At 34.2% G+C, this 24,001-nt stretch overlaps 5 protein-coding genes and 1 long non-coding RNA gene across 7 annotated transcripts; 5 read left to right on the top strand and 1 right to left on the bottom strand.

Moving 5' to 3' along the window:
• The first annotated feature begins 500 nt into the window (after nucleotides 1–500).
• Nucleotides 501–2,663, top strand: LOC106113694 (uncharacterized). The gene is made up of 6 exons (XM_013306552.1): nucleotides 501–649; nucleotides 871–1,008; nucleotides 1,140–1,288; nucleotides 1,657–1,760; nucleotides 2,015–2,172; nucleotides 2,476–2,663. The coding sequence occupies exons 1-6, from the start codon at nucleotides 582–584 to the stop codon at nucleotides 2,570–2,572; spliced, it is 714 nt and encodes a 237-aa protein (XP_013162006.1). The 5' UTR covers nucleotides 501–581; the 3' UTR covers nucleotides 2,573–2,663.
• Nucleotides 2,664–3,100: 437 nt separating this feature from the next.
• LOC106113902 (uncharacterized) lies at nucleotides 3,101–7,465 on the top strand. Of its 2 annotated transcripts, none has more exons than XM_013306959.1 (3): nucleotides 3,101–3,898; nucleotides 3,977–4,108; nucleotides 5,682–7,465. In XM_013306959.1, the coding sequence occupies exons 1-3, from the start codon at nucleotides 3,187–3,189 to the stop codon at nucleotides 7,364–7,366; spliced, it is 2,529 nt and encodes an 842-aa protein (XP_013162413.1). In that variant the 5' UTR covers nucleotides 3,101–3,186; the 3' UTR covers nucleotides 7,367–7,465. The 2 variants fall into 2 exon arrangements, with proteins under 2 accessions (XP_013162413.1, XP_013162414.1); XM_013306960.1 differs by lacking the exon at nucleotides 5,682–7,465 and adding an exon at nucleotides 4,235–5,012.
• Nucleotides 7,466–7,917: 452 nt separating this feature from the next.
• On the top strand, nucleotides 7,918–8,807 carry LOC106113699 (uncharacterized). The gene is made up of 2 exons (XM_013306558.1): nucleotides 7,918–8,173; nucleotides 8,410–8,807. The coding sequence occupies exons 1-2, from the start codon at nucleotides 8,003–8,005 to the stop codon at nucleotides 8,578–8,580; spliced, it is 342 nt and encodes a 113-aa protein (XP_013162012.1). The 5' UTR covers nucleotides 7,918–8,002; the 3' UTR covers nucleotides 8,581–8,807.
• A 2,485-nt stretch (nucleotides 8,808–11,292) lies between these two features.
• Nucleotides 11,293–12,119, bottom strand: LOC106113690 (histidine-rich glycoprotein). The gene has a single exon (XM_013306549.1). It carries the CDS (start codon nucleotides 12,083–12,085, stop codon nucleotides 11,345–11,347), a length of 741 nt encoding a protein of 246 aa, XP_013162003.1. The 5' UTR covers nucleotides 12,086–12,119; the 3' UTR covers nucleotides 11,293–11,344.
• Nucleotides 12,120–13,160: 1,041 nt separating this feature from the next.
• Nucleotides 13,161–19,092, top strand: LOC106113693 (uncharacterized). The gene is made up of 4 exons (XM_013306551.1): nucleotides 13,161–13,320; nucleotides 16,182–16,355; nucleotides 17,650–17,877; nucleotides 18,860–19,092. The coding sequence occupies exons 1-4, from the start codon at nucleotides 13,246–13,248 to the stop codon at nucleotides 19,025–19,027; spliced, it is 645 nt and encodes a 214-aa protein (XP_013162005.1). The 5' UTR covers nucleotides 13,161–13,245; the 3' UTR covers nucleotides 19,028–19,092.
• Nucleotides 19,093–20,940: 1,848 nt separating this feature from the next.
• Nucleotides 20,941–22,571, top strand: LOC106113725 (uncharacterized). The gene is made up of 3 exons (XR_001227675.1): nucleotides 20,941–21,013; nucleotides 21,673–21,781; nucleotides 22,512–22,571. It is a non-coding gene; the product is annotated as an uncharacterized LOC106113725 (long non-coding RNA).
• The last annotated feature ends 1,430 nt before the right edge of the window (nucleotides 22,572–24,001 follow it).

Genomic DNA, 24,001 nt, shown 5'->3' with positions numbered 1-24,001 from the left:
ATTAAAAAAAAAGTAAACTGACAGCCGAAACGGCGTAATTCTGTCAAAAAATATGTAAAACCTTCATGGGCATAGAAAATGATGTAAGTGAAAAGTACGAAAAGAACTTTGTGACAGTAAAGTGACGTTGACACGGGGGCGCTAGGGAGCTGTCATAAATCAGGTTGACTTTTGCCTACCGAGTTATAGACATGACAAAATACTTTTAAAACTACAGCCTCCAGGAGGTCAGTGATGGAGCATGAAATTATAATGAACGAACACTTGGACACTTATAACCTCCTTGATCGATAACTTATATTTTCTTATGTTGTCTCAACTCACATGGTAACATTGGATCATTGTCAAACTGTTGTGATTACATTCGTTAAACTCAAAATATTTTTGTCCCTTCAAAATCTCGTTTATTTATTGGTATAGTTTAGGTACTTATTAAATATTCATACGGAAATTAAATTGTCATGACTCATATAAACCAAATGTTTAGAAAAATAGCGAAATTCAAAATTGTAATAAACATGCCTTCTTAAATTTTTTATTCTCAGATTATTTATAATTTTTATGAATATAAATCTATTGACATGGAGAATACTCATCCAAGCGAGCCTCCTAGCAATGTTCACAAATTTAGTGGATATCATCCGGACAAGTAAGCTGGATTCAAATCTGTCACGTTCACGTCTTTTAACCGTTGGTAAAGATTAATACGTCTGTTTTGAAAACTTTCTTCTCACTACTTTAAAGAACTTCAACTAGTGAGATATAATATGAAATGTGTAATCTGTAGAGTGTAATGGATACTAATCCTTTTCTAACACCGCATGTCCCGGACCATTTTTAAGTATATTCAAGACACTGTTACCGTTGCAGATATGATCTTAGCGGAATTTCCTTAACGGTTCGCACAGACGAAAGTTTGACTCCGCAGAGACCACCATGCCTTACACAAAGAACCGTAGGAATGTATCTTCGGCCGCTGACAAGAGAGCTCGATGAAGTGGCACCGAAGTTGTTATAACAATATATTACTCAGTTTCTGTTATAAATACACGTATTCTGTTGTTAATCATATTTATTGTAACAGACTTTTTGTGAATCAAATATTAATAATGGTAATTTCACCTCAATATTTTTAACAGGCCTTATATTGACGATTTATCGAATATAGTAATCGATAAAATGCTGCAGAAGGATAAAGCTTTTTGGGTTGATAAGCCAGGTGCGAATGCTTACACACTCCACGATGCCTATTACAATTACGAAATGATGACCGAAAGGATCAAACCACGTACGTTTTTAACAATTCTTGAACCTCAAGCATCAATCAGTTTAAATCGCTGCATAAACTGCTCCTGCTCCAAATGTACACGAATGCAAACGCTAAGCCGAAACCGAACTAAACTAAAAGCATCTGTATCACGATTTATGTTCTCGATAAACTCTGATACTACTGAACCAATTATCAAAGCATCTGTAATTTGATCCAAATTGGGAGTTAGGGTAGTTTTAATCTTAATCATTGATATTTCCTCGCGGAAGGTCTCGCGGGCGAAGGTTAGTTATTATTTTACGACCAAGACTTAGACAAAGTATTCCATTCTAAACTTAGTCTGGAACCTAGATGTGATAGTTTGCATTATATTGTTTTTATTACAGATCATCAGGACGTTTTTCCTCGTGCTTACAGTTATGATCTCGATTGCGTGAAGTATCGGCGCCTCCACGCTTGTGACGGCTTGAAATCAAGTGATCAAGACGCGGTTAATAAAATCTACCATTTTTTATACGAACTTAGTGGATACTTTAATAGTATTGACCTTTGAGAGCCAGGATATATCAAAGGCGCGCTTTGACCAAAGTCAAAGTGTATTCATACTTCCCTCTTCCGTCTTTTAGGTGCATTTTGCATAATTGTTTCGAGCTTGATTCTATTTTTTTTTAGGTTTGGTATACAAATGGTTCGTATTAATAATTCGATTGTGTTACTATGTTTTATTTTAATAATTACATACAGAAACCGATCGCCGCATATTGTCGGGACTGCAAGGGTGGTGAAACAAAAAGAACACAATCTGGCGTTGACAACGACGATACATCTTTAGGCAGATGGAGACAATACCCAAACCTAAACACCAAGTTACCTCCCGAAACAATTCGAGAATTAATGGATGAGTACGGTCTTAATCAATAACTTACTAATACGAAATACCACGGCCACTATAATTGATATAGGAAAAATTTTTTTTTTCAAGAAAATAAGATGTGAAAGATTAGGATGAAACTTCGGCAGAGTGATTTGCTAACGACAAAAAGGGTTTCTGTCATAAACGTTATTTTGTACGTATTTTGTATGGCATCCTTTGCTCTTAACAAAACAATAACGAAAATAAGAAGTATTGAAACCCTTGACTAAAAGATTGTAAAAGTTGGCAAATTACTTTAAGTTCGATTGAATTAACTTTGCATACTTTTCAGAGTCGGTAGACCGTTCAAACACGAAGCTTGCAACTGGTACTATAGAAAATACCCAACCAGAAAATTTGAAGGAATTCTACGAAGATTTTCAAAATGAATCAATTGTTACAGTAATCAGTCCTATTTTACTAATTTTTTGTCAATAAATCTGTTATGAACTCTAACATAATAAACTCATTATAAAAGTAGCTCTATATTTGTTTTGCTACTAAATTATATTTATGGAATTATTCCTTGAAGAAAAGTGCTGCTACTATCGTATTTGCTATTATACAAACTTATCTAAGTACACGTGAATAGAATATTGCTACCAGTAAAATGGCGTGCGATCTTCTTCCATTTTGCTTCAATATAATTTTCGAGTAATCTTCAGTTGTGAGTATGACTTTCACTACGAGTTTAGAAAAAATGAATGCTTTTGTCTGACATACAATTCAAGGTATCCTGATTATTATTTTATCGGACACCTAATCTGAGATTTTTATGTATTTGTATTTTCTGATAGAAGTAAACGCGATATCAACGCCACTCTCACCGGGGCCAGAAAGTTTCTATATGCTTTGACTTCGTAAAAAAAAATTGCGTCAAAAAAACTAGCGTCAACCTTGCGTCAATTCTTCTTTTGTTAAAAACTATTTCTATCAAAATTTTAAGTATGCTTGTAAAATCTTAAAAAAATAATTATAATAAACTTCCCATCCCCTATATAAGATGGCACAAAAAGACGATAGCCTCTTCCTCCTTGAGGTGTTGATAGACAAAATTGTATTATCAAAAGTTCCATGTTTCACCGATAAGGATTTTAGAACTTGTGTAAGCATCGAGTGCCCATCGGTGGAGACTCTCGAAATTTGCGATGATGAGACAGGGACTAATGTGGCGAGAAGTGACGGACCCTTTGTGAAAACTTTCAACAGCGGAAAATCATGTCTGTTCTCTCTTAAAGAAGATCAAATCAGTAAAGCAATGTCTAAATTTCCGATTAATGTATCAGTTTTTCAATCTCTGCCTTGCGGTTGTTTACCTTCTAAAGTTGTAATAGGAGAATGTGTCATTGATATGACCAAAGAATTTGTTGAATCTCGTAATAAATATCTAGAAGATCCCAATAACGTTAGTTACCAAGCTTTGAAGGACTCGTTTAAGATAGTCAGCAAAGATCAGGGTGAAGCAGGAGAAATCATTATGTTTTTACGGATATCTTGTTTTGGGAAATTAATTGTGACAAAGTTCCAAGGCACAGGTGCAACAAACGCTAAATCAAGTGGAGCATCAGCTTCAGTAGATCGTTCATGTCTGCCTCAAAGAGAATATCAGTCCGCTCAAGATCCTTGTGTTTGCGGAACTAAAAGATATCTAGGAGGTGGAAGTGGACCTTCTTGTACTGTAAGCGGGGCGGCAACCGGCGGTGTATGTCCACCAGGTAATGATTTTAGTAATAAATAAATAAATAACTTTGAAAAAGCATTTAACGTATTATTAAAAAAACAATATGTTACAGCGCGGGACCCGTTCAATAGTATGCCGTGTGAAGAACCTGACGACCCTTGCTTCTGTACCGGGCCAAAAGAACCAGCAAAGCAAAAAATGATTTGTAGAAACACCGACCAATATTGTTTACACGTACCTAAAGGTAAGACCACATTTTTGTAAACTTGAAGAAATGCGCTTAATTTTCCTTAGCTTCGTGTGAAATATCTTTATGCAACTATCTAAAGTGTACTCCTAGTTGCCTTAGTTAAAATTTCTTGGTGACCAGGTCGCAGTAAACAATTTGAAGAAATCGGAACTAATTTGGGTGGTAATGAACTAAAAATTAAAGTGCCCGCTACCTCTGCTATTATAAAGAAGATAAGTCAGACACATTGCTCAATGCAAAGCCCGTATACTGAAAATAAAAATGAAGGTCCATGCCAAGCTCCATGTGGAAAGAATCAGATCAGTTTAACTATGCCTAGTGAAGCGATATGTTGTAACGGGGCTCAACCCGCTAATACACAATTTACTTGTACTACTGAAGGTTGTGTCCAGGCCTCTAAACATGGCCAGGCTGCATTAGCACGTGGTGATACCAAACAACCAAACGTATTAACAAGCCAAAATAAGAACACATTTGTTTTAAAAGTGGCCAAAACAGCTAATTTAGGAGACAGGAAATGCAAACTGGAGTTTGAACTAGTAACACCCAAAGGACTCGACAAAAAACCACCAGTATTGAAAGCAAATGCTCGAATACAATCCGATCCAGACTGCGACTGTTGTATAGGTCGATTAAAAAAGACTAAAGGAAAAAAGAAGCAAACTTAGAAAGTATTCTAAAATGTATTACTGTTATTAACTGAAAGCAATTTGTTTTAATTGAATATTTTAGGTTATTTAAATCTGGTTGTCTGTCTGTTATCGTCTTTGTGCCTCTATTACTGTAACATTGTCAGTTATTAAATTGTGCAGATTGCTGCCCTCCGGGTAACAAGATAGTTTTCCAATTGCCAATGGATTCCTGCAGCACGGGACACAAACAACGAGCTCACTTCAACTTCACATCAGATGGTGTCGGGGATATCGCTAGGGAAGAACCAGGACAATTAGTACCTCAAACTTCACCAGATTACCATGGAGTTGTCTACGATTTCCCTAGCCAAGTGATTAAGATGCGTGTCGCCAAAATTGTAGAAATGCCGGGACGTAAATCAAAATTAGAATATCAATTTGTAACACCTATAGTAAATCAGGAAACTGTAATACCTGTGAACGATACTCGCACCACCCAGTGCGTCCCGCGCACATGTCCTGGATGTTGTAACACTAGGTGTACTTAGACAATTTATGTATCGTTTACTTGTGTATCCGTGCATACAATAAAAAGATTTTAAAATGTTACTGATGTTTTTGATTGTAACAACACTCTGTAACTCTAGATTTACGTCTATGGTATATAATACTAATAATTGTTCTTGCTTCTTTAATGTAACACTCATTTCTATCCATAAATTTAGTTCTTAATAATTTACAATAAATTAATATGTTATTATGTAAAAATGCAAAATAAACACTCAGTTCAAAAACAATTTTCTGCTTTTCTCCGCTCATGAATTAAAATATCTTATTAAATATTTGATTCTATAAAATTAAGTTTTATAGGAATAATACGATAATAAGATACCATGAAAGGGAAACATTCACCGTAAATTAAAATCTCGTCTCAGGTACTTCGCTGCATGAGCCGTATGGTGAAGAAAACATAGGGATAGATAACCGTAATCTTCGAAGCAAAATAGAACTAGCAGTTCTAAACTTGTATAAAAATAGTATGAAGACGGATCAAAAATGTGAAGACACATCGAATAGTGAAAGTTCCCAATGGCTGACGGATACAAGTATCACGGAGGAAATGAAAAAATCAAATACAGGTACAGCTGATTTATTTTCGAATAGTTCCATCTGTACTGTGAGCGCAATAAGATCAAAAAATAGAAGTGTTTCTTTTGCTAAAACCGTTGACTATTTCTGGAACTCACAAAACCAAACCATACACTTGACTGCTAAAAATTCTAACATGCTCAATGAGAAAGAGAATGTTTTATTCGGAAAAAAAGAAACGACGGTCTATATGACTTTGTTTGAAGATTACTCTCGTCAACAAACTACTGGGACGCAAGCTACAGGTTCCATTAATAAGTGCCTACAATTCAACAGCAGCAAAATAATTCCTACAATTAACTGCTCAAATAACAGCGATAAACGTTCCAGTACGAATTTATTATACCTTAACGACAAAAATGCTGTTCCAAGTCATTTCCGAAACCAAAGCATATATTTCTTTGGTAAGAAAAAAGATGGAGTTAAATTAAATAAGGGGATGGGAAGTCAAGATTCAGTGAAAAAAGGTCAACATAAGTGCACGCCGACAGCTGTTTCGACACAAGCCTGTGCTTCTAAAAGCTGCGTATCGATGCAAACAAATAAAGTTAAAGAAAATAATTCAGCCACAGGTCCGAAATCAGTTACAATTAAATCGAATTGCCTAAAACCGTGTCCAGCACTCGGTACTGTAAAGGGTGAAATGATGGCTACTGTATCTCACATCAAAATAGCACCAACGCAGCCATGCCCTGTACATGGGAAAGATCCGTGTCAAGGTCCTAGTTGTATTGCTGCTACAACACAAGAAGAACAAGGTCCAGTAAAAGTATCTACAGTAAACAATCCACGCCGCGGGGTATTCGAATTGGTGATTCGTAAAATGACTGGCGCACCGCTGGCGAGAAATGAATTGATGTTAGAATGGACACCTCCACCGTGCCGGACACCATCTTGTCTCGGATCACAGCACAAACCATCATCGTGCCGACAGTCAAAATATAAAATTGTATCTTGTAAACCATCATCGTGTAGACCGAAACGTACCAATAAAATTTACAAACGTCCTTGCAGTCCAACACCTGTTCCGATATGCCCAGGATTACCTTGCAAGAGATGTTGTAGGACATCGTGTTGCGGAAAGTCGTGTCGCTCCATTCCGACTTGTCTACCAGTAATAACCTGCTCACCAGATCCATCTCCATGTGTAAGCCCATGTCCACCTTCGCCTCTATGCAAAAATCCTTGCAGGTCTCCATGCAGTTCCCCCTGTTTACGACCGTGTCCCGTAGGTCGTAAGCGTCCAAAGCGTGCCCGAAGTCACCCCCGAATTAAAGCACACCCTAAACGTATTTCACCATGTCTTAACAAGACCAAAGTCTGCCCAGTACTGCGCTGCCAAAGTATATTGATGCCTTGCGTTAGATGCTGTAATGTAGTAGCCTGCTACCCGCGTAGAATTTGCTCATTAACACCATGCAAACCTTTGATGACCTGCAGAAGCGACTGTTCTATTAAATGCGAAGAATAATCATTAAATACAGATCACCTAACTGAATATAATTTGAATTTTGTTAATAATAATAACAGAAACTGAAATTTAAAAAATCTCATTAACTTTAAAGTCAATAAAAACAATGATAGCTCTATTTTTGTTTTAATGTGCGAGATAGATTTGAGTGTTTATTACAATAACTTTGTATAAATTTTGGTTTAGTAGGTAAATAATAACCTAAAAAACCAAAAAATCTATTGTAGCTGTACTTTGGTCTAGGGATAAAATTCATATTAAATATCAATTGATAAAGAAGTGAAGAGTAATTGGAAATTGATGTATGAAAGGACAAGGAAGAATGAGAGAGATCGATTTGGGGCAGGGAATTATTGCGCTGACCACACATACAGTGAGATAACGACAACAGATAATAAAAAAAAACAATATGGCTTCCATATGGCTATCAGTAAGTTATTATGAACAGAAAATATTCTATGAAACCATAACAATAGACAAATTTTAAGTTTTATATCTTCTGTTCTTAATCTTTGTAAACTTATAAAGAGTATAAAGTGTCATGCATTGGTTCCATGGTTCCCTTTGCTTCATGATTTGACAAATGTGTTTGACAATAAATTTTCTAAATCGTCAGTACTGTAAATATAAGCATTAATGGCAGCCAAACCCGAGCTGAAGGATGCGAAGGGAACTCAAATGAAGGGAAAGATCAAGTTTGAAAAAAAGCCTTGCCCTTGGTTATGTGACTTGGTGCCAGTGAATGTTCCTCCGCCAGGGCAGGCACAAGCTGTACTACATCCCAGAAAGGATGTTTTTGTTTTGAAGGTCTTTTAAAATATTTTGATATACCTAACATTTCACATTTACGTATTGTTTGTACTTCTAAGGTGCTTTAGGCACCTAATTCTTATAATTGCTAAGAAACAGAGACCGTTTCGTATTCCCGACTTTAATAGTTTTTTACTACAAGGGCGTACTAAATCGTCTTAACAATGCGCAGATACTAAAATAAAATGGAAAACAATTATGTAAATCTAAAAAATATACGTATATATTTCTAGGTAGCTAAAGTTGGAGCAAACGGTGACCGGCGTTGTAAATTGGAACTTGAATTGGTGACCCCTAAAGGAAGTCAAAAAAAAGCGCCCTGCCGAATTGAAACGCGGGAAACTCAGTGCGACCCTGAGTGCGAACCATGTGGTTGTATGAAAACAAACAAGAGAAAGAAATAAACTATTAGGAAACTACATTTTAAACCATTAACGCTTATCATATACCTATTGGGTTTAGAGAATTAAGTAAAAATTTGTTTCATATATCACACAAACAATATAGAAAACTAAATAAAATATCAAAAAATCACAAATATCATAATTTCAATGCATGTTCCTTTAATCATAGATGCAGCATATGGCTATGAAATACGTATGACCTATAACTAGAGACAAAAAATTTCCGAAAAAAAATCAACTTAAAATATATTAAAAAATGTTAAATAATCTTACAAAATATTTTATTTGTAGTTATAGTTGTAAGAGTGGGGCCACCCAATTACTGTTGTAAACCATACTTTACAGCACTTAATTTCTTTATAATGGACAATGACTATTAGTAAAGTAAGTACTTTCAGTAATCTACGATACTGTGAACATCTTTTCTGATACAATTACTTTTGTCACGTATGACGCATAGCCCCTGCGACATTACACGACTGAATAAACTTTGTATTAATAACTTGCATGTAGTCATCTGCATATATTATGAATCTTTTGCGCATGTTAGAAGAAAGCTCTTGTCGAATTAATTATGCGTAGACATATGCACAGCGAAGCGGACACGAGAATATTCTCGATATAAAAGATAATTGCTTTGATGATGATTTAAAAAAAAACTTATATTTACTTCGATATAAAATTAAGAAACAATTTGAAACAAAGAAATTGTGTACTAAACTAAAAAGAATCGCGACGTTGTCTAGATACAAAAAGCAACTTGTTTACCTGAAATGTTATAATTTTTTCTCACTTGTTATTCCTGAATAAATTTGTATCTTGAAAGCAGTCACCTGAGTTATAATGCGACGTGCATAGGCAAGGGCACCTTGACCTGACAATGACACGTCGCAATAAGAAAATAAATGTTCAATAACGTGCCCGGTCCCGACGGGAAAAACAAAGGGATGGGAATACAATCTCATTCGATTTATTGAAATAAAATTCAAATTGTTCTCTAAGTTCTAATACATTTATCAGATTATTGTAAAACTTTTAAAGTTTTGTATACACGTTGATTTCTTAATTGAAAAATGCCTATTTAATATAATTACATACTTAGTGTTCGCACATTAGTGGAAAATTCAACCATAATCCAATCAAAGAATATTTTATTTTTAATGATTGCTTTAAGCATTTCTTCCCCACATTAACTCTGTGTAAAATACGTTCATTCCTTCCAATAATTACTAAAATATCATTAATATAATTATATATTTTAACTTGTAATTTAAATCAGAGCTTAAACTACCAAACAGTCCTAATTATATCATCTTTAGATAGCTCTAATATTTTGTAAATAGGTGCAGTATATGTTGTTTGGACGAAGTGGTACATCACTAGAGCTGAAAATTTAAAGCAAGCATTGGCGTAGGTCATGGTTTATTTATGGAGAACAACGTGACCAATAAAAAAGAGATTTGTTATGCAACAGGATGTGCGCACTTCAGGTAAAGCGATACACATTTACATGAGACTGCAGTTTTTTAGCGACTCGCTACATCTATGAACACTAACTATAGTTTTCTATTGCCTAAACAATTTGTTATACTAAATGTGTAAATAAATATGGAGACGACAGTATGTTATCTACAGGTGTTCTGGAGTGAAAACACAGGGTCCCTTTGGGCCGAGCGGTCTACCAATGGATCGACCCAATGGGAAACTTACGGCAAGAGAATCAGTCTTTCCTCGTACTAGCGATACCAGCGTTTAAAAAATTACAGTTACAAAATATTATCGACATTGGTTTAGTAGTTTCGGAGTTTCGTATTTTGAACACAAGATTTTTATTAAGGTTAAAAAAGACTAAAAAAAGTCAATAGAATCTGATATGTTGGAATTGAGTGCCTGGTTACTATAATTACAATGCAGACGCGGATAGTTACATTTCCAGAAAGATCTATAATTTCAGTTGACTTGAGATAGATTAAGTATGCGCTTAGCCTTAACCGCTTAAAAAAGATTGAATATTAAACTACTTCAAACGCTCAGCTTTAATTTCGCAAACAGAGTTAGAAAAAGTACCAAAATAAAATAAAACGTAATTAGGTAAGGTGTGATTATGAACTTCTTAGTGATTTGCAAAAAAATAACGAAAATAAAAACATCGGTCTAGCTGGAAATAATTATAAGATATAAACAATAATATAGAAGAATAATTTCAGTAAATATTTTTTTATATTCCAGCATTATTGTAAAAGCAATGGTCAAAAAGTACAATAACATTTTTTTAATCAAATGATATGGCTTTCGCAACAAGCAATTTTTTACCTATACAACTAACTAAACAATTTCGCAAGAGTTTGAATAAAATATAAGTAAATTCGATCATGAATGTTTAACATCTTGGAAAGTTAGATAACAATAGATTTGTTCGATTGCAAATATCTGAAGCAATGATGTTGCTGTTTTTTCAATAATGTTTCTGTATCAGAAAGATATGACGACACTTTAAACGGTCTCGTTTAAATTGTGTATTACTTGACTCGGCTAAATATTTAGCAGTCTAAGTACTTAAGTACATTATTTTTTCACTTGCTTCGAAGAAAAATATGTTTAACTTGATGATTTATTTCCGTTACAAGTAACGGCGGCAACTTGTAAAATAAAGGTATTGATGAAAACAACTTTTTCAATGTATATATCAAAATTTTATAAACCAAAGCGCAACTGTTTAAAGTATAACAAAAATGCAATAATAATTATCTTACAGTTAACTAAATCAGTGCTTTCCGTGATGGAATCCCCAATGCTTGTGGCCCTCGTGTCCACCCTTCTTGCCGTGGTCGTCATGATGATGATGATGTTCCTCATGCCCTGAGTGACCCTTGTGGCCTTTATGATCTTCATCATGATGGTGCTTGTCGTGATGTCCGCCTTTGCCGTGGTGGTGCTCGTGATGGCCGGAGTGATGATGGCCACCTTTCTTGTGATGTCCGCCATGTTCGCCGTGGTGTCCGTGATGATGTCCGTGCTTGTGATGCTTGCCTCCCTTGTGATGGTCGTCGTAGAAGTGATGGTCCTTGTGGAATTCGTCTTTATGATACTTCTTGTGATATCCTTCGGTTTCTTCGCCTTTGTCGTGATGTTTCTTGTGATGATGTTTTCCTCCCTTATGATGATGTCCGTGCTCATGATGGTGACCATGATGTTCATCTTCATCCCAGTGTTTCTTATGCCCACCGCCATGCTCGTGATGATGTCCCGCATGATGATGCTTGTGATGATCGCCATGTTCACCTTTATGGTGATGGTGATGTCCTTTGTGCCCCTTTGTTTCCTTATGGCCATGTTCATGATGATGGTGGCCGTGGTGTTCCTTTCCACCGCCTTCCTCATGATGATGGCCATGCTTATGGCCAGTTGCTGCGACGGCTAGGTCACCTTCTTGCTGATCAGACTCATGTCCAGTACAGACAGTTAGCAAGCACCCCTGTAGGGCGAGCACGACCAGTATTCTCATCGTGGTCGACTTGTAAAACTTGATGATTGATGTTACGATTATGATTCTGTACTGATTGTAAATCGGATGTTGAGACCACTTTATACCCTACATTGTGACTGATTGCAGTTGGTGAAATTGGTCGACAAGGACATCTCGTCGCGTCGTGGCGAATGTAACGTCAATTGATTTTAACCATTGCACCATCGGGTAGAAAAAGAAAATTGATACTTTATATAATAAACTAACGATAATAAACTTTACATCCGTTGTGTTGGACTCTGAGAGGAGCAGGAAGTCGGAACGCGCTAATTTAATATCTATATTAGTGCCTGTTCACTCTTCACTTTAAGGCCCTCAAGTAATACTTGTACGGAAACACTGAGCCATGATAGCTACTAGACAAATTCTACTAAGTATTAAAATAGTTTTATGTTTTAAAAACACCTAATTTACCCCTACAGTAAACTTTATAACTATTTAAACATAAATCTTATCCTCCTACGAGTTTTATTTTACAATTGTATTTCTGCACTGCGAAATTGCACATTAAGTATTAATAAAATCGATTCAGACAGTCGACCTTTAAGGTTTGTTTCGCGTAGCCATTTTTTTATCCCAATTGAAACAAATAAGCCGGCATTACGTTGTTTGATTAATTTTCAATGTCAACATCACAAACATATATACGAGTACCTCCATAGGTTTTAAAGAAAAAACTTATTGCGGCTTTGGGCAGAGAAAACCTAATTAAAGCGTGGGTTTCTATAACCAATTCCCGATACATTTAACATTTAATATTTTTTTCAAAGCGAATGCGAAGCCAATTTTTTTTGTTCAGCTGTTTCCGCGGTGGTAATCATAAAAGTACATACTTAGTTATAATATTGTATTTCATCTGATTATGTATAAAAATAGAAAACCCGTGGCCATTTTTAATTACGAGAACGGATATGAAAAGCTTTTTTGTCGTTTTGATAAAACATATCAAATCAACAAGTTGTCATGAAGATGTTTGTCACTTAACCTGGAAGAATAAAATATTTTGATATTTATTCTGTAAAGTTAATGTCAAAATAATCAAAAATATTTCATTGTAAAATTATAGTGTCGTGTATCGTTTTATTAAAATTACATGTACAATTATAGTACTAATATTTATTTAAAGAATTGTGTTCGGAATGGAAAAACCTAAAGAAGCTAAAAAAATTCGAAAACCCTACGAAGAAATTGGTGCTATATTCAATGGAAATGAAGTACGTTTTAAAATTTATTTCATAACCTATACTTCACAGTACAATTAAAAACAGCATACATTACTTTTTTTTAAACTAAGAGTTGGGATGTAATCTCTCAAGTAATAAATCATGAATTTACCTTCTCACAATCGTGATGCTTCTTTTTTATGTTAAATAATATCCATATATTATATCTACCCGGACAATTCCGATCTAAATGTATTAATGTAAAGTACGGAACTAATCTACACTCTATACATATTGATAAAAATTGAGAGTATGTATGTAATTGATAGAAAAACCATTTTTTTTGTCTGTATGTCTCTGTGTAATCTCCAGAATAGCTGGACAGATTATGCCGGGACTTGGACGGGAAGGCAGCAGATGCACGCGAGCATATTATAGGCTACTTTTTTTTAACTCTGCTCTGACGAATTCGCGGTCGACCGTTACTTACTAATTTGAACCCAAAGTAAAGCACTAAAATTAAGGTAAACTAAAGGCTTATTAATAAATAAATAAATCTTCAACAAAAATAAAAAAAAAGATTTTCAAGACAAATTAATAATATGAAAAAAATAGCTAGGGAATGGCATAGCCAAGAGAACGAGTCTAAATTTTTAACCATCTTTGTACTTCATTATAGGATTGAAAGCCTAATAATGTTTTACTAATTAAAATCTAAACTATATTCCGGAAATACGATTTAGATAAGTAGTTATATTATATTGGATTAGCATATATTATTTTATTTAAATCCATAAAAAGTAACGAATTAAAATAATTTTATTTGAGTTATCCAGTATTAAGTTGGACATCAAACTAGTGAAAAAACAGCACCGCCGAGGATAAATGTTGTAGTACCAAAATAACTTAAAATCAAAGAACGAAAGACAAATCGTACGTCTCGTTATTTATTTCCTAACTAAAATTTGGTAAGGTTAAAAATCACAAATCATTTTTCACTAACTTATTTGGACTATTTTATAAGTTTTCTAGCAGAAATAATTCATAAACTTCACACTTTGGAATCCAAAAAGTTAAAACCGAACGCATAATATTTAAACACGATGAATTGCTAAATTATTTTGATAGGCGCTGTATAATAAATGTTGCATTTTAAAGTTACAATGCAAAATTGCAACAAAAGTTCACTAATTATATTTTACAAATAAAACAGTCCAAAAGTTAGTAAAAATATTTTTATAAAATAGAATACTTACATTGTACAACAATTCAAAACAATCTTCAGCGCCTAGGCGCCGCCAGCAGCCACGAAGCAAGATGAGCACCAGTCGACTAACACCCCTAGACACTTGTAGCACAAGACCGTTACCACATAATTAAGACGTTACACTGCGTCCGCCAAGGGAGGCGAGCATAAAATACGAGCGCACCAGTACGCAGGTTCACCCTTTCTAACAATAGAAATGTTGTCGCAATTTCTTACCCTATTTCTTTACTTGCGCCCACTCGATTTTAACATGGAAAATTACATTTGTTCGAGCAATCTGAGATTTATAGAATATTATAGATTTATTAGTGGGTGGATACAGACCATTCCCTCACGGTCCATAACTTTTTTCATTTTCACATCTAATTATATGTTAAAATTAATGAATTGAAAATAAACTTTCGATAATTTAATTTTAAGGTGTGCCCTGCTTAAAGTCGCGTATTCGAATCCGAATCGACCGTTGAACACGTGAGGCAGGAGAGAGAGGAAGGGTTTGGAAAAGTCACCAAGTATGACAAGGGGAGGGGGGATATAATGAGACATGACGTGTATATAACAACCTGAATAACCTTAATGTTTGTCTGTACACTTTTTTCATGATATTTTTCCAAATTTATATTCTATTCTATAATACCTTTATTTATAGATAATAGTTATTATAAAAAAAATTTATACTTTAAAAAAGCCTTTTTTGTGTACAATAATTAATTAATTAGTGTACGAAATTAGTTTCAGCTTAATATTTTTTCACGAGAAAATTCTAATCCACATCCCACATCTCCAGTTTCTTGTCCGCACCTTTAAGCAACATGCTATCGATGCTTTATTTTTTTATGCCCCTACTTATTTCATCAAACGGTCACGTGTACTCGAACACGTGACACAATTATTTGAGCTTCCAATCATCCTGATTATTTATACTTTTCGAGGTTTCGTTATTCCTTCTAATGATATGGGCTTTTGAAATACAATCTATGAAAATAAAACGTATCTGTCAGTCGACCATCCCAGGCAATCGATTTTTCCCGTTTGAAATTTGATTAAGTTGATGACGCACATGAAAATTAAAAACTTTTTATGTGAAATGTGATCATTAAAAATTTAAAAATAAATACATAGTTGATTATATATACGTATTAGTACTATTTACATTTTTATACAAACGTGTGTTTTTATTTGACATGAATTTATTTTTCTTTGTACAGTTTATATCAATAGACAGTCTATTGGATAGCTTGTAGTCGCAAATTCTTTTTCCATTGCCAAGGCTGTCTACTTGTTAAGCCGCAATTGGAAATAGACAATTACTTCAAACGAGCTCAATAATTTTGCATCGACTTTAATTGCAATTACTTTAATAAAATTAAATAACAAATACTAAAAAATCTAATTAACGTTCTCTGATGAGATTCACGATAAAATTTGTACTACACTAGCAGGTCGGTGAAACGTGGGTTCGAATCCCGCCCTTCAACCTACGGGCAGACCGCGTGATCGGTAATCCGTGTACTTAACCATTAACTTACTGTTGCTTAATATTATCCAAAAATCGTTCTCCACCGTTAAACACATTTAAAAATTGTAAAAGTTGTTATACAAATTTGCGGTTTGAAATTTTAGCTCGATTTAATTTATATTTCAGGTAAAAATAAGAGTGCCTAAAAGTACAACGAAACCCCCTAAACTTACATCATCCCAGTTAAAGCTGCAGCAGCACTGCACATGTGATGATGACCGTTCGGTCTGCTCCGAGACGTGTGGATTACCAGGACAGTCAGTGGGCGATGGTCGAGCAGCCAATCTTTTTAATATTCAGGTATTATTGTTATTATTAATATTAAAACAACAAAAATAATACAACTAACCCCCATTACCCAGAGTGGCAGGCACAGATTACAAAGCTAGATTTACGATGTCTTAGCACCGCTACAGCCCCAACATGGTAAAAAAGGGGCGTCGTAGAAGCGTAGAGGCACTTGTAGAGCTATAACTCGTACCGCATCTACGCATATAAGCTACGTTTTCGAGTGCTTTTGTCGTATATCTTAATTACGAGAACTCAGGATTACATATAAAATCTAATGTATACTTAATACATTTTTGTATATGTACCAAAATATATGTCTTTATACGGATATTTCGGCAGTGGTAACCCACTGTCACATTACTTAGTTCTGAATAAAATGATTCAACATAATGTCAATTAGTTTTTATCTTGCTAACACTAACGAATGTTTCGGAATTTTTAATAAAATAAAAGGCATTTTATTTTTGAACAGATATACATTCTATAAATGTCTGATCTGAGAGATGTTTTAAATACATTGGAGCAAGGTTTAATGAAATATATTTCATTTAAGTAATATATTTAATTTGTGAGTAGGCAGAAGAACCCTTTTCATTGTTATTGAAAGATAAATCTAAAATAAGATTTTACAAAAGCAAAACAAAATAATTACCTTAATAGAAAATCTAACAGAGTATATACGAGAGCTTTGTATAAATATAAAGAATAGACTGTTGATTGAAAGCCTTACCTTAACAGCACTTACGGCCGTCTCACATTACACATGTTTATCTAAACACGATGTTTTGTCACAATTATATAAAGAAAAGCTTTATTTCTATACATAGCATTTGAGTTTACACGATAATCGATATCTAACTAATGTTATAAATGAGAAATTTTGGGTGTATGTATATATATAGATGGATGGATAGATATTTGTTTAAAGTGTATCTCTAGAACGGCAGCATGGATCTCGCTGAAATTTGGCATAAATGTAGAACATGGCGTGGAAGAACATGTAGGCTACTAATTAAGTTTTTTGTTTTTAAAATTCCGCTCGGACGGGCGTCAGCTATTCTAATATATCTTATTATACTATGTGATATTTTTTTTAAATTTTCAATTCTAGAGTTTATATATAATAGATGATTACATGTTTGTTATTATTTTTTAAATCCGCGCAGACGGGGTTGCAGCTAGTAGCTATACTCATAAATCCAAAAAAGGCTGGTTTATTATTTCAAGTAAAAAACTGTTATCAAATCATTTTTGACAATTTCTTCAACATTAAAATACTTAGTTAATATATATATCTTTACAGATCCCTGATGATATCTGTGAGTCGCTCACTCATCGCACTGCAATGAATTCTGAGGTAGTATACAGTACCGCGGAAAAACACGACACTCTTTGCAACGTATGTAACGTGACACCTAAAGATGCTCCCAAAGGTGTGCAAGCGCAGAAGGTGCTCCATCCAGACAAAGATGTTTTCATCCTGCAGATCGGAAAACAAACTGATGAACCCAACCGAACTGGAAATATAGAGGTATAGAATTTTTATGTTACTAATAACCACTATGTTTCGTCTACGCCCCTAAATATTGGACTCTGGGACGCCATTCCTTTTGTTTTCATTTTATTTTTCGTAATTCGTCTTGAATATTATAAAAGTAATTATAGACGTTTCGTCTGCTCTGATTAATTTTTTGCTTGGTGTGGTGGTATGGCTACACAACGCAACTGTTTCGCGGTCCGTCCCAACAATAATAATCATAAATTAACTATTAAGGTATGAAATATAAGCAATTATTACCAAACTTTTAATTACCATTCTATCAAGTAGTAGCAGTGATATGGATCAAACAAAGCATATAAACGTCACGATTGAAACCGCGATACACGTTTAAGCATAGCCGATAAATATGGCAATAAGCGCGAATAGCCTAGTGGTAAATGATTCGGATATGCGATCACTTGGTTGTAGGTTCGAATCCAACAAGCACAAGTTTAAAGCTAGGTTGGAATTGTTAAAAATGTAATGAAATTAATAACAATTTACAAAATAAAACCTTTCTCAATGCGACGTCAAGGTTACAACGCACAGATTCTGGGAGAGGGTTCTGCTTTAATTTGAGCTGCCAATTCCCAGTTGTAGACAAGTCAACCATACTTTTTTACCCTTCAGACTTTTTGACTTCTCATGTTGTATTTTATATTATTCTTTAAGAGTAAGTTCAGAAACTTGTATTAATTCAAATCATTTTATTTACTATTGATACCGGAGCCATAAAATATAAATTAAATGAAAATATTTCAAAGGAATCCAACATAATAACAATTTAAATATGGCTTCGCATGAATCTTAAAATGGAGAAATTATCGCTTTGTCTGCTCTTTAATATTCTAAACATTTAAATTGTCTATATAATAAGACAATAAAAGTCGAACTAAGGTTACAAAAGGGTAATTAAATGCCATTGTGATGAAAATCTATATGGGTTGAGTGATATTTATTATTTGTGTATCAGGTCGAATTGATAACTCCTAGAGCGCCCGCGAAAATAAAACCGGCTACACACGCCTGTAAGCAGATACAATGCGAAGACGATGATATACCGTACTGCGTACCATGCAGGACTTGCAGAGTGCCCGCACCCAGGAAGAAAAGACGGCGTTCGAGATGTTGCAAAAAATAAATATATACATCGTGTTTCTATTTAAACAATTTCTTTATCGAAATATTTAAATGAAATTAAAATGTGCCAGTTTACATTTTTCCTTGAAAATGTTATTATCGGATAAAATTTGCTTTTGTTCTCTTTAAATTTAAGGTTATATATTTTACTAGAGTTATTCAACAAATTATTTGCTAAATATTTAGCCGGTGTATGTACTTCATAGATACGATTGTATAATATAATTGAAAGCCAGATCGAAATCGATACATTTGTCTCGCACGATTTTTATATTTCATATATAAAAAAAAATTGTATTACCTTATTCATTTATTAAAAAGTTTATTCACTCCACTTGTTTTTTTATTTAATGTTACAGTATGAGAAGTACGGATACACTTTAAATTAGTTTGTGATTTGAATATTGACCGGCGCATACTTCAAATACATTACTAACATGAAAATTGAGTACAAGATGATCAATTGACTGATAATAAAACATTCGCTGAGTAGCGGCAAGATCGTGATTAAGAAGCCAATGTATATTAGTTGACAGTATGTACCAATTTTACTAATATTATATATGCGAATGCAGTCTTTCCCAAAGTGGGCGATAACGCCCCCTTGTGGGCGCTGCAAGTTGCGGGTTATAGTAAAAGTTTCGTTTAGAATTCTCCGTTAATATACAAATATAGGCCACAATAATTAATTAATTTAATTTGAAGTTATAGTGGTTTTTAAATATGTGAAAATATGGGGGCGCTAAAGAAATATTTATTCTCAAAGTGGGCAGTAGACAAAATAACTTTGGGAACCACTGGTTTAGATGAATGGATTGATGTTTGTTTGAAGGTATCTCCAGAACGGCTGAACGGATCTCGATGAAATTTGGCATACATATAGAACATAGGATGAAGGAACATATAGGCTACTGATTAAGTTTTTTTAACACCGCGCGGGCGGATCCGCGAGCGTTAGCTAGTATGACCTATTTTACGGTATTGGTAGACCGAAAGGAGACAAAAACACTTTAATCCACATTCTTGGTATCCATATTTCATATATAATCAGTCGTATAAGCGTTATTGAAAAGCATGGTTCCACGGCAACAACCGCTGTGTCACGTGACAATTTTATTAAGAACTAGCTGTCGCCAGCGACTCCGTCCGCGTGGGATTAAAAATAGATGTTGGCCGATTCTAAGACCTACTCAATATGCTCACAAAATTTCATGAGAATCGGTCAAGCTGTTTCGGAGGAGTATGGGAACGAAAATTGTGACACGAGAATTTTATATATAAGACTTATCATTTCTCCCTTTGATTTAAGGTCGCGATATTTCACCCATTTTGACTTCCACGTTTTTTTTCTCATGCTTATAGCCCTCATTAAGAAATAATGAAAGAGACTCTGAATTGTTAAGATGTTTGGGGATGTCTGCCGAAGATTACAAGTACGAGGTAAAAGGCAAAAGGTATATCTTTGTATCAAAGTTACCTTTGATCGGTAACAAACACCCTATATACTTGAACCTACCTAATTGTTACCAGTCAAAAAGATTTCACATTGTTTTTTAGAATTCAATAAATTTATACAATTCTAGACTATTTTTAAAGCCAATAGCAAAAGTTAGCATGTAATCTATTCAGCTCGATCAACGGCATACGTTCGCTAAATATTTATGTGGAAAAACAGACACGTGTATTCTGCACAAAAGATTCAGAACAAAGACGGAAGGTGAAACTAAATGTATTCAATCGATAGGACATGTAAATTGGCTTATCCGTGATCTGTTTATGATTGTTATGAAGTAGAACATTCGTATATAATATTAGTGTCACATGGCGGTGACTTTTGAACTGTAAGTTATATATGATGCGTGTAACATAAAGACGTGTTATCATCTTTAAAGATCATCGGATCATATCACATTGCTCCGTGTCCGCGATATCATTCAACTACAATACTCGTGCGCTAAAGAAATAAATATAATTGCAAAGATACTATGTAAGTATTATATATTGTAGTAATTGCTACGAATAGCTTACAAAATAATCAAATGGTAATTTACAGGGTGATGTTTGCTTTGTGCTTTTTAAATATTTGATGTATACTTTTTGTAATCTAGTATGGTTGATACCAAATATTAATTACTATATCGTTGAAAGTTGATTAATTTATCTGACTGCTATTTCCAGAAATGCTTTTATTTCGTGAACGGTTAATTCTGATTGCTACCCCATGTACAAGATGTACAGTCGGGTCCGCTGGTGCTGTACGACTTAGACTCTTCATTCACAGGGTTAAGTTGTTACTTATGCGTCACTCAGTGAAAGAATGTGCAAGAATTTTTAAAGACTTAAAGATTAAAGAATGGAAATTCGTTTTTAGTATCCTAAACCAACTGGAAGCTTAAATTAAATTCTTTGGACGCAATGTCAGATATAAGTTACTTATAAAATTAACTTAAGATTATTTAACCAAAATAGTAGTTGTTTAAAGCTTGGTTTTTGTTCCTCTTCATGTTCAAAGCCTTAGTAATTGTAATAATATACAAAAATATATCTTTCAAAAGAGCTATAAATAACCATTTTATTTCAAATCATATTTAAGAAGGTACTGCGATTTTATATTTGTTATTTTATTTTCATATAACAATATTAAAGGTTAACGCGCGTCCGCCCACTCCTTATCCACCCGGCACCGCCCTGCCTAGCGATCGTTGTGACATACACTCGCCGGCGCCTAGACGTCGGCGATTGATCGGGTACACAGGTATACAGATATTAATTAATTCATAATATTATCCTACTTAATCCGTAACATAAGTATTCGAAAGTAATGTGAATAAAATGAGAGAAAGGCAAGAGAACAAAATGTCACCGACTCGTGAGTCTGTACAAAGCTCTATGAAATTGTATTGCGTAAGCAGCTTAGCGACTAAAATCGCTGGGTTTCGAAGATTTACGTTGTCTTGTACATGAATGACCTTATACAAACCCAAAATTTTGCATAGTGTTAATTACACTGTTCCTAGAACATTTTGATAGCTTTTATCGTACAAACACTTTTAAAAATGGTATTATATTGGTTATAAGACGTTCTAATGATTTTCAATTTAGTGGCACCACCAGCAAACGTCACTGTACATTTAATCTAGTATGATGAGTCATCATAAATGTGGTACCATTAGTTGTCAAGTTTTATTTTTTAAATAAAGGGTTTGGTATCCGATAGTAGCTAGTTGCTACCGTTCAATCCTTTGTTCTATTTTAGAGTATTACTTTACGAGGTATCATTAAATTGTATAGCAGAATAAGAGCGTTTATCGCCTCAGGCAACAAATGTCTGGGACCGTTTTGTAAAAACAAAGAAAGGGAAAATACTTTTTTCTTTACAGTAATTTAAAAATAGCATTCATTAAGTTAAAATCAAATTAAAGATTCTAAGTTAAGCAAGTTTTTTTTTGGATGAGATTAATTAATGAAGTTTCTTCTTTTTTTAGCTTTTGGGACGAACAAAACAAATGTTAACAGCAACATCCGTTTCCACTGCCCAAACACCTACAAAAAAAATTGAGACATGATCAAGAATAACTGTATGACAATGTTTGCGCTTGTGACATGACAAGCGTGTCAGAAGCTCAGTTGAACAAGATCATTGTCAATTCAAAAATAGTAGTACAGCGAACCTTTTTATGGTTGTTCCTTTCTTTAAATGTTTATAAAATTATTATTCGATGCGCTCGATAAGGGGGCGTTTATTAATGCAAGGTATTCATAACTCAACAACGCAGAATGGGACAAATTGACACGTTAGCAAATATCACGTCGGCATTGTAAGTGTTAATTAATTTTAGAAATCATCACACATAATATTTTTGGGTCGCGTGCTCTCTAAGAGAATTGAAAAGTGACTAATGACTTAATCACGACTAAAAGTATGTTATAAATTATTGAATTATTTTGCTGTATCAATATTTTCAATACTTTGGCCTAATATTAGTGGGAGCGTCAGCAAAATGATGCAATATGTTTGTGCACCGACTGTACCGTTAGCTTTCTCTACACGATTGTACTCAAATGAAGGTCGTCTGATGTAATAGACATTTGAGCTTACGCGAGGATATCCCTACAGAAGCTTGTTAGTGTACTGGTATTCATTTTTATATTTAGAAATGAGACTCAAAAATATTTGAACATCGTGACCTTGGCCGAGTTAATTTATTTAAGTTGGTTATCATATCTCATTTCTTACTAATATTATAATGGCGAATTTTTTGATGGATCGTTGTTTGTACGGTACTCGAGAATGGCTGAACGGATCTGGATAAAATTTGAAATAACAGATTAATTATAGTCCAAATTAGCCACGTATCATTTGCTACTTACTCCCCTAGACAAAGTCGCGGATAACAGCTAGTTATTTATAATTTAAGTATGACGATAATGTCTGTTTATTATTAAATAGCACACTTGATATAGTGAACAATGCTGTATCAAAATATCAGACATGTCCATTTTCGTGAATCTTTAGTTATCAACGTTAAGTAGGTCGTTCGTTCACCGATCTCCTAGAGTTCCTTATGTGGCCAGTGTTACGCGATCGCTTATTATTAATTTGGTATATAAGAATACAAAAAAGGAAGGTGTCATAATTTTTTGTGAATCATCTATAACGGATCAATTCACTGTCGGTGCACTAGCCACTAACAGAAGTACTAACACTAATTAAGGAACAGAAAAGATTATGTTTGTATTTTTACAAAAGATAATACATTAATAACAATAACATAAGTATAAAATAATTAACTACACAGTATACCCTAAGCTTTGTGGAAGACAACTTGGCCTTAACATAAAACTGACAATGATAAGTTTCAATGCCAAGGATAAACAGTCCTAGACCATCTAAAGCAATATTTTTTCAGTAAAATGTCTGTTGATATTATTTGCGCAGATCGATACTCCGGAAAAACGAAAAACTTGTAATTTT

Source organism: Papilio xuthus, unplaced genomic scaffold (genome assembly GCF_000836235.2).
Source record: "Papilio xuthus unplaced genomic scaffold, Pxut_1.1 DF828177.1, whole genome shotgun sequence".
Taxonomy (NCBI): domain Eukaryota; kingdom Metazoa; phylum Arthropoda; class Insecta; order Lepidoptera; family Papilionidae; genus Papilio; species Papilio xuthus.
This window is presented reverse-complemented; position numbering and strand designations above follow the sequence as displayed.

Bases quoted from the DNA above. Each gene is read 5' to 3' on its own strand.
- LOC106113699 (XM_013306558.1), top strand. From the start codon at position 8,003: ATGGCAGCCAAACCCGAGCTGAAGGATGCGAAGGGAACTCAAATGAAG. The intron at 8,174-8,409 runs GTCTTTTAAAAT...ATATATTTCTAG, and splicing joins AGGATGTTTTTGTTTTGAAG to GTAGCTAAAGTTGGAGCAAA.
- LOC106113694 (XM_013306552.1), top strand. From the start codon at position 582: ATGGAGAATACTCATCCAAGCGAGCCTCCTAGCAATGTTCACAAATTT. The intron at 1,009-1,139 runs GTTGTTATAACA...TATTTTTAACAG, and splicing joins CTCGATGAAGTGGCACCGAA to GCCTTATATTGACGATTTAT. The intron at 1,761-2,014 runs GTTAATAAAATC...AATTACATACAG, and splicing joins AATCAAGTGATCAAGACGCG to AAACCGATCGCCGCATATTG.
- LOC106113693 (XM_013306551.1), top strand. From the start codon at position 13,246: ATGGAAAAACCTAAAGAAGCTAAAAAAATTCGAAAACCCTACGAAGAA. The intron at 13,321-16,181 runs GTACGTTTTAAA...TTTATATTTCAG, and splicing joins CTATATTCAATGGAAATGAA to GTAAAAATAAGAGTGCCTAA. The intron at 16,356-17,649 runs GTATTATTGTTA...ATATCTTTACAG, and splicing joins CCAATCTTTTTAATATTCAG to ATCCCTGATGATATCTGTGA.
- LOC106113690 (XM_013306549.1), bottom strand. From the start codon at position 12,085: ATGAGAATACTGGTCGTGCTCGCCCTACAGGGGTGCTTGCTAACTGTC.
- LOC106113902 (XM_013306959.1), top strand. From the start codon at position 3,187: ATGGCACAAAAAGACGATAGCCTCTTCCTCCTTGAGGTGTTGATAGAC. The intron at 3,899-3,976 runs GTAATGATTTTA...AATATGTTACAG, and splicing joins CGGCGGTGTATGTCCACCAG to CGCGGGACCCGTTCAATAGT. The intron at 4,109-5,681 runs GTAAGACCACAT...ATCTCGTCTCAG, and splicing joins TTGTTTACACGTACCTAAAG to GTACTTCGCTGCATGAGCCG.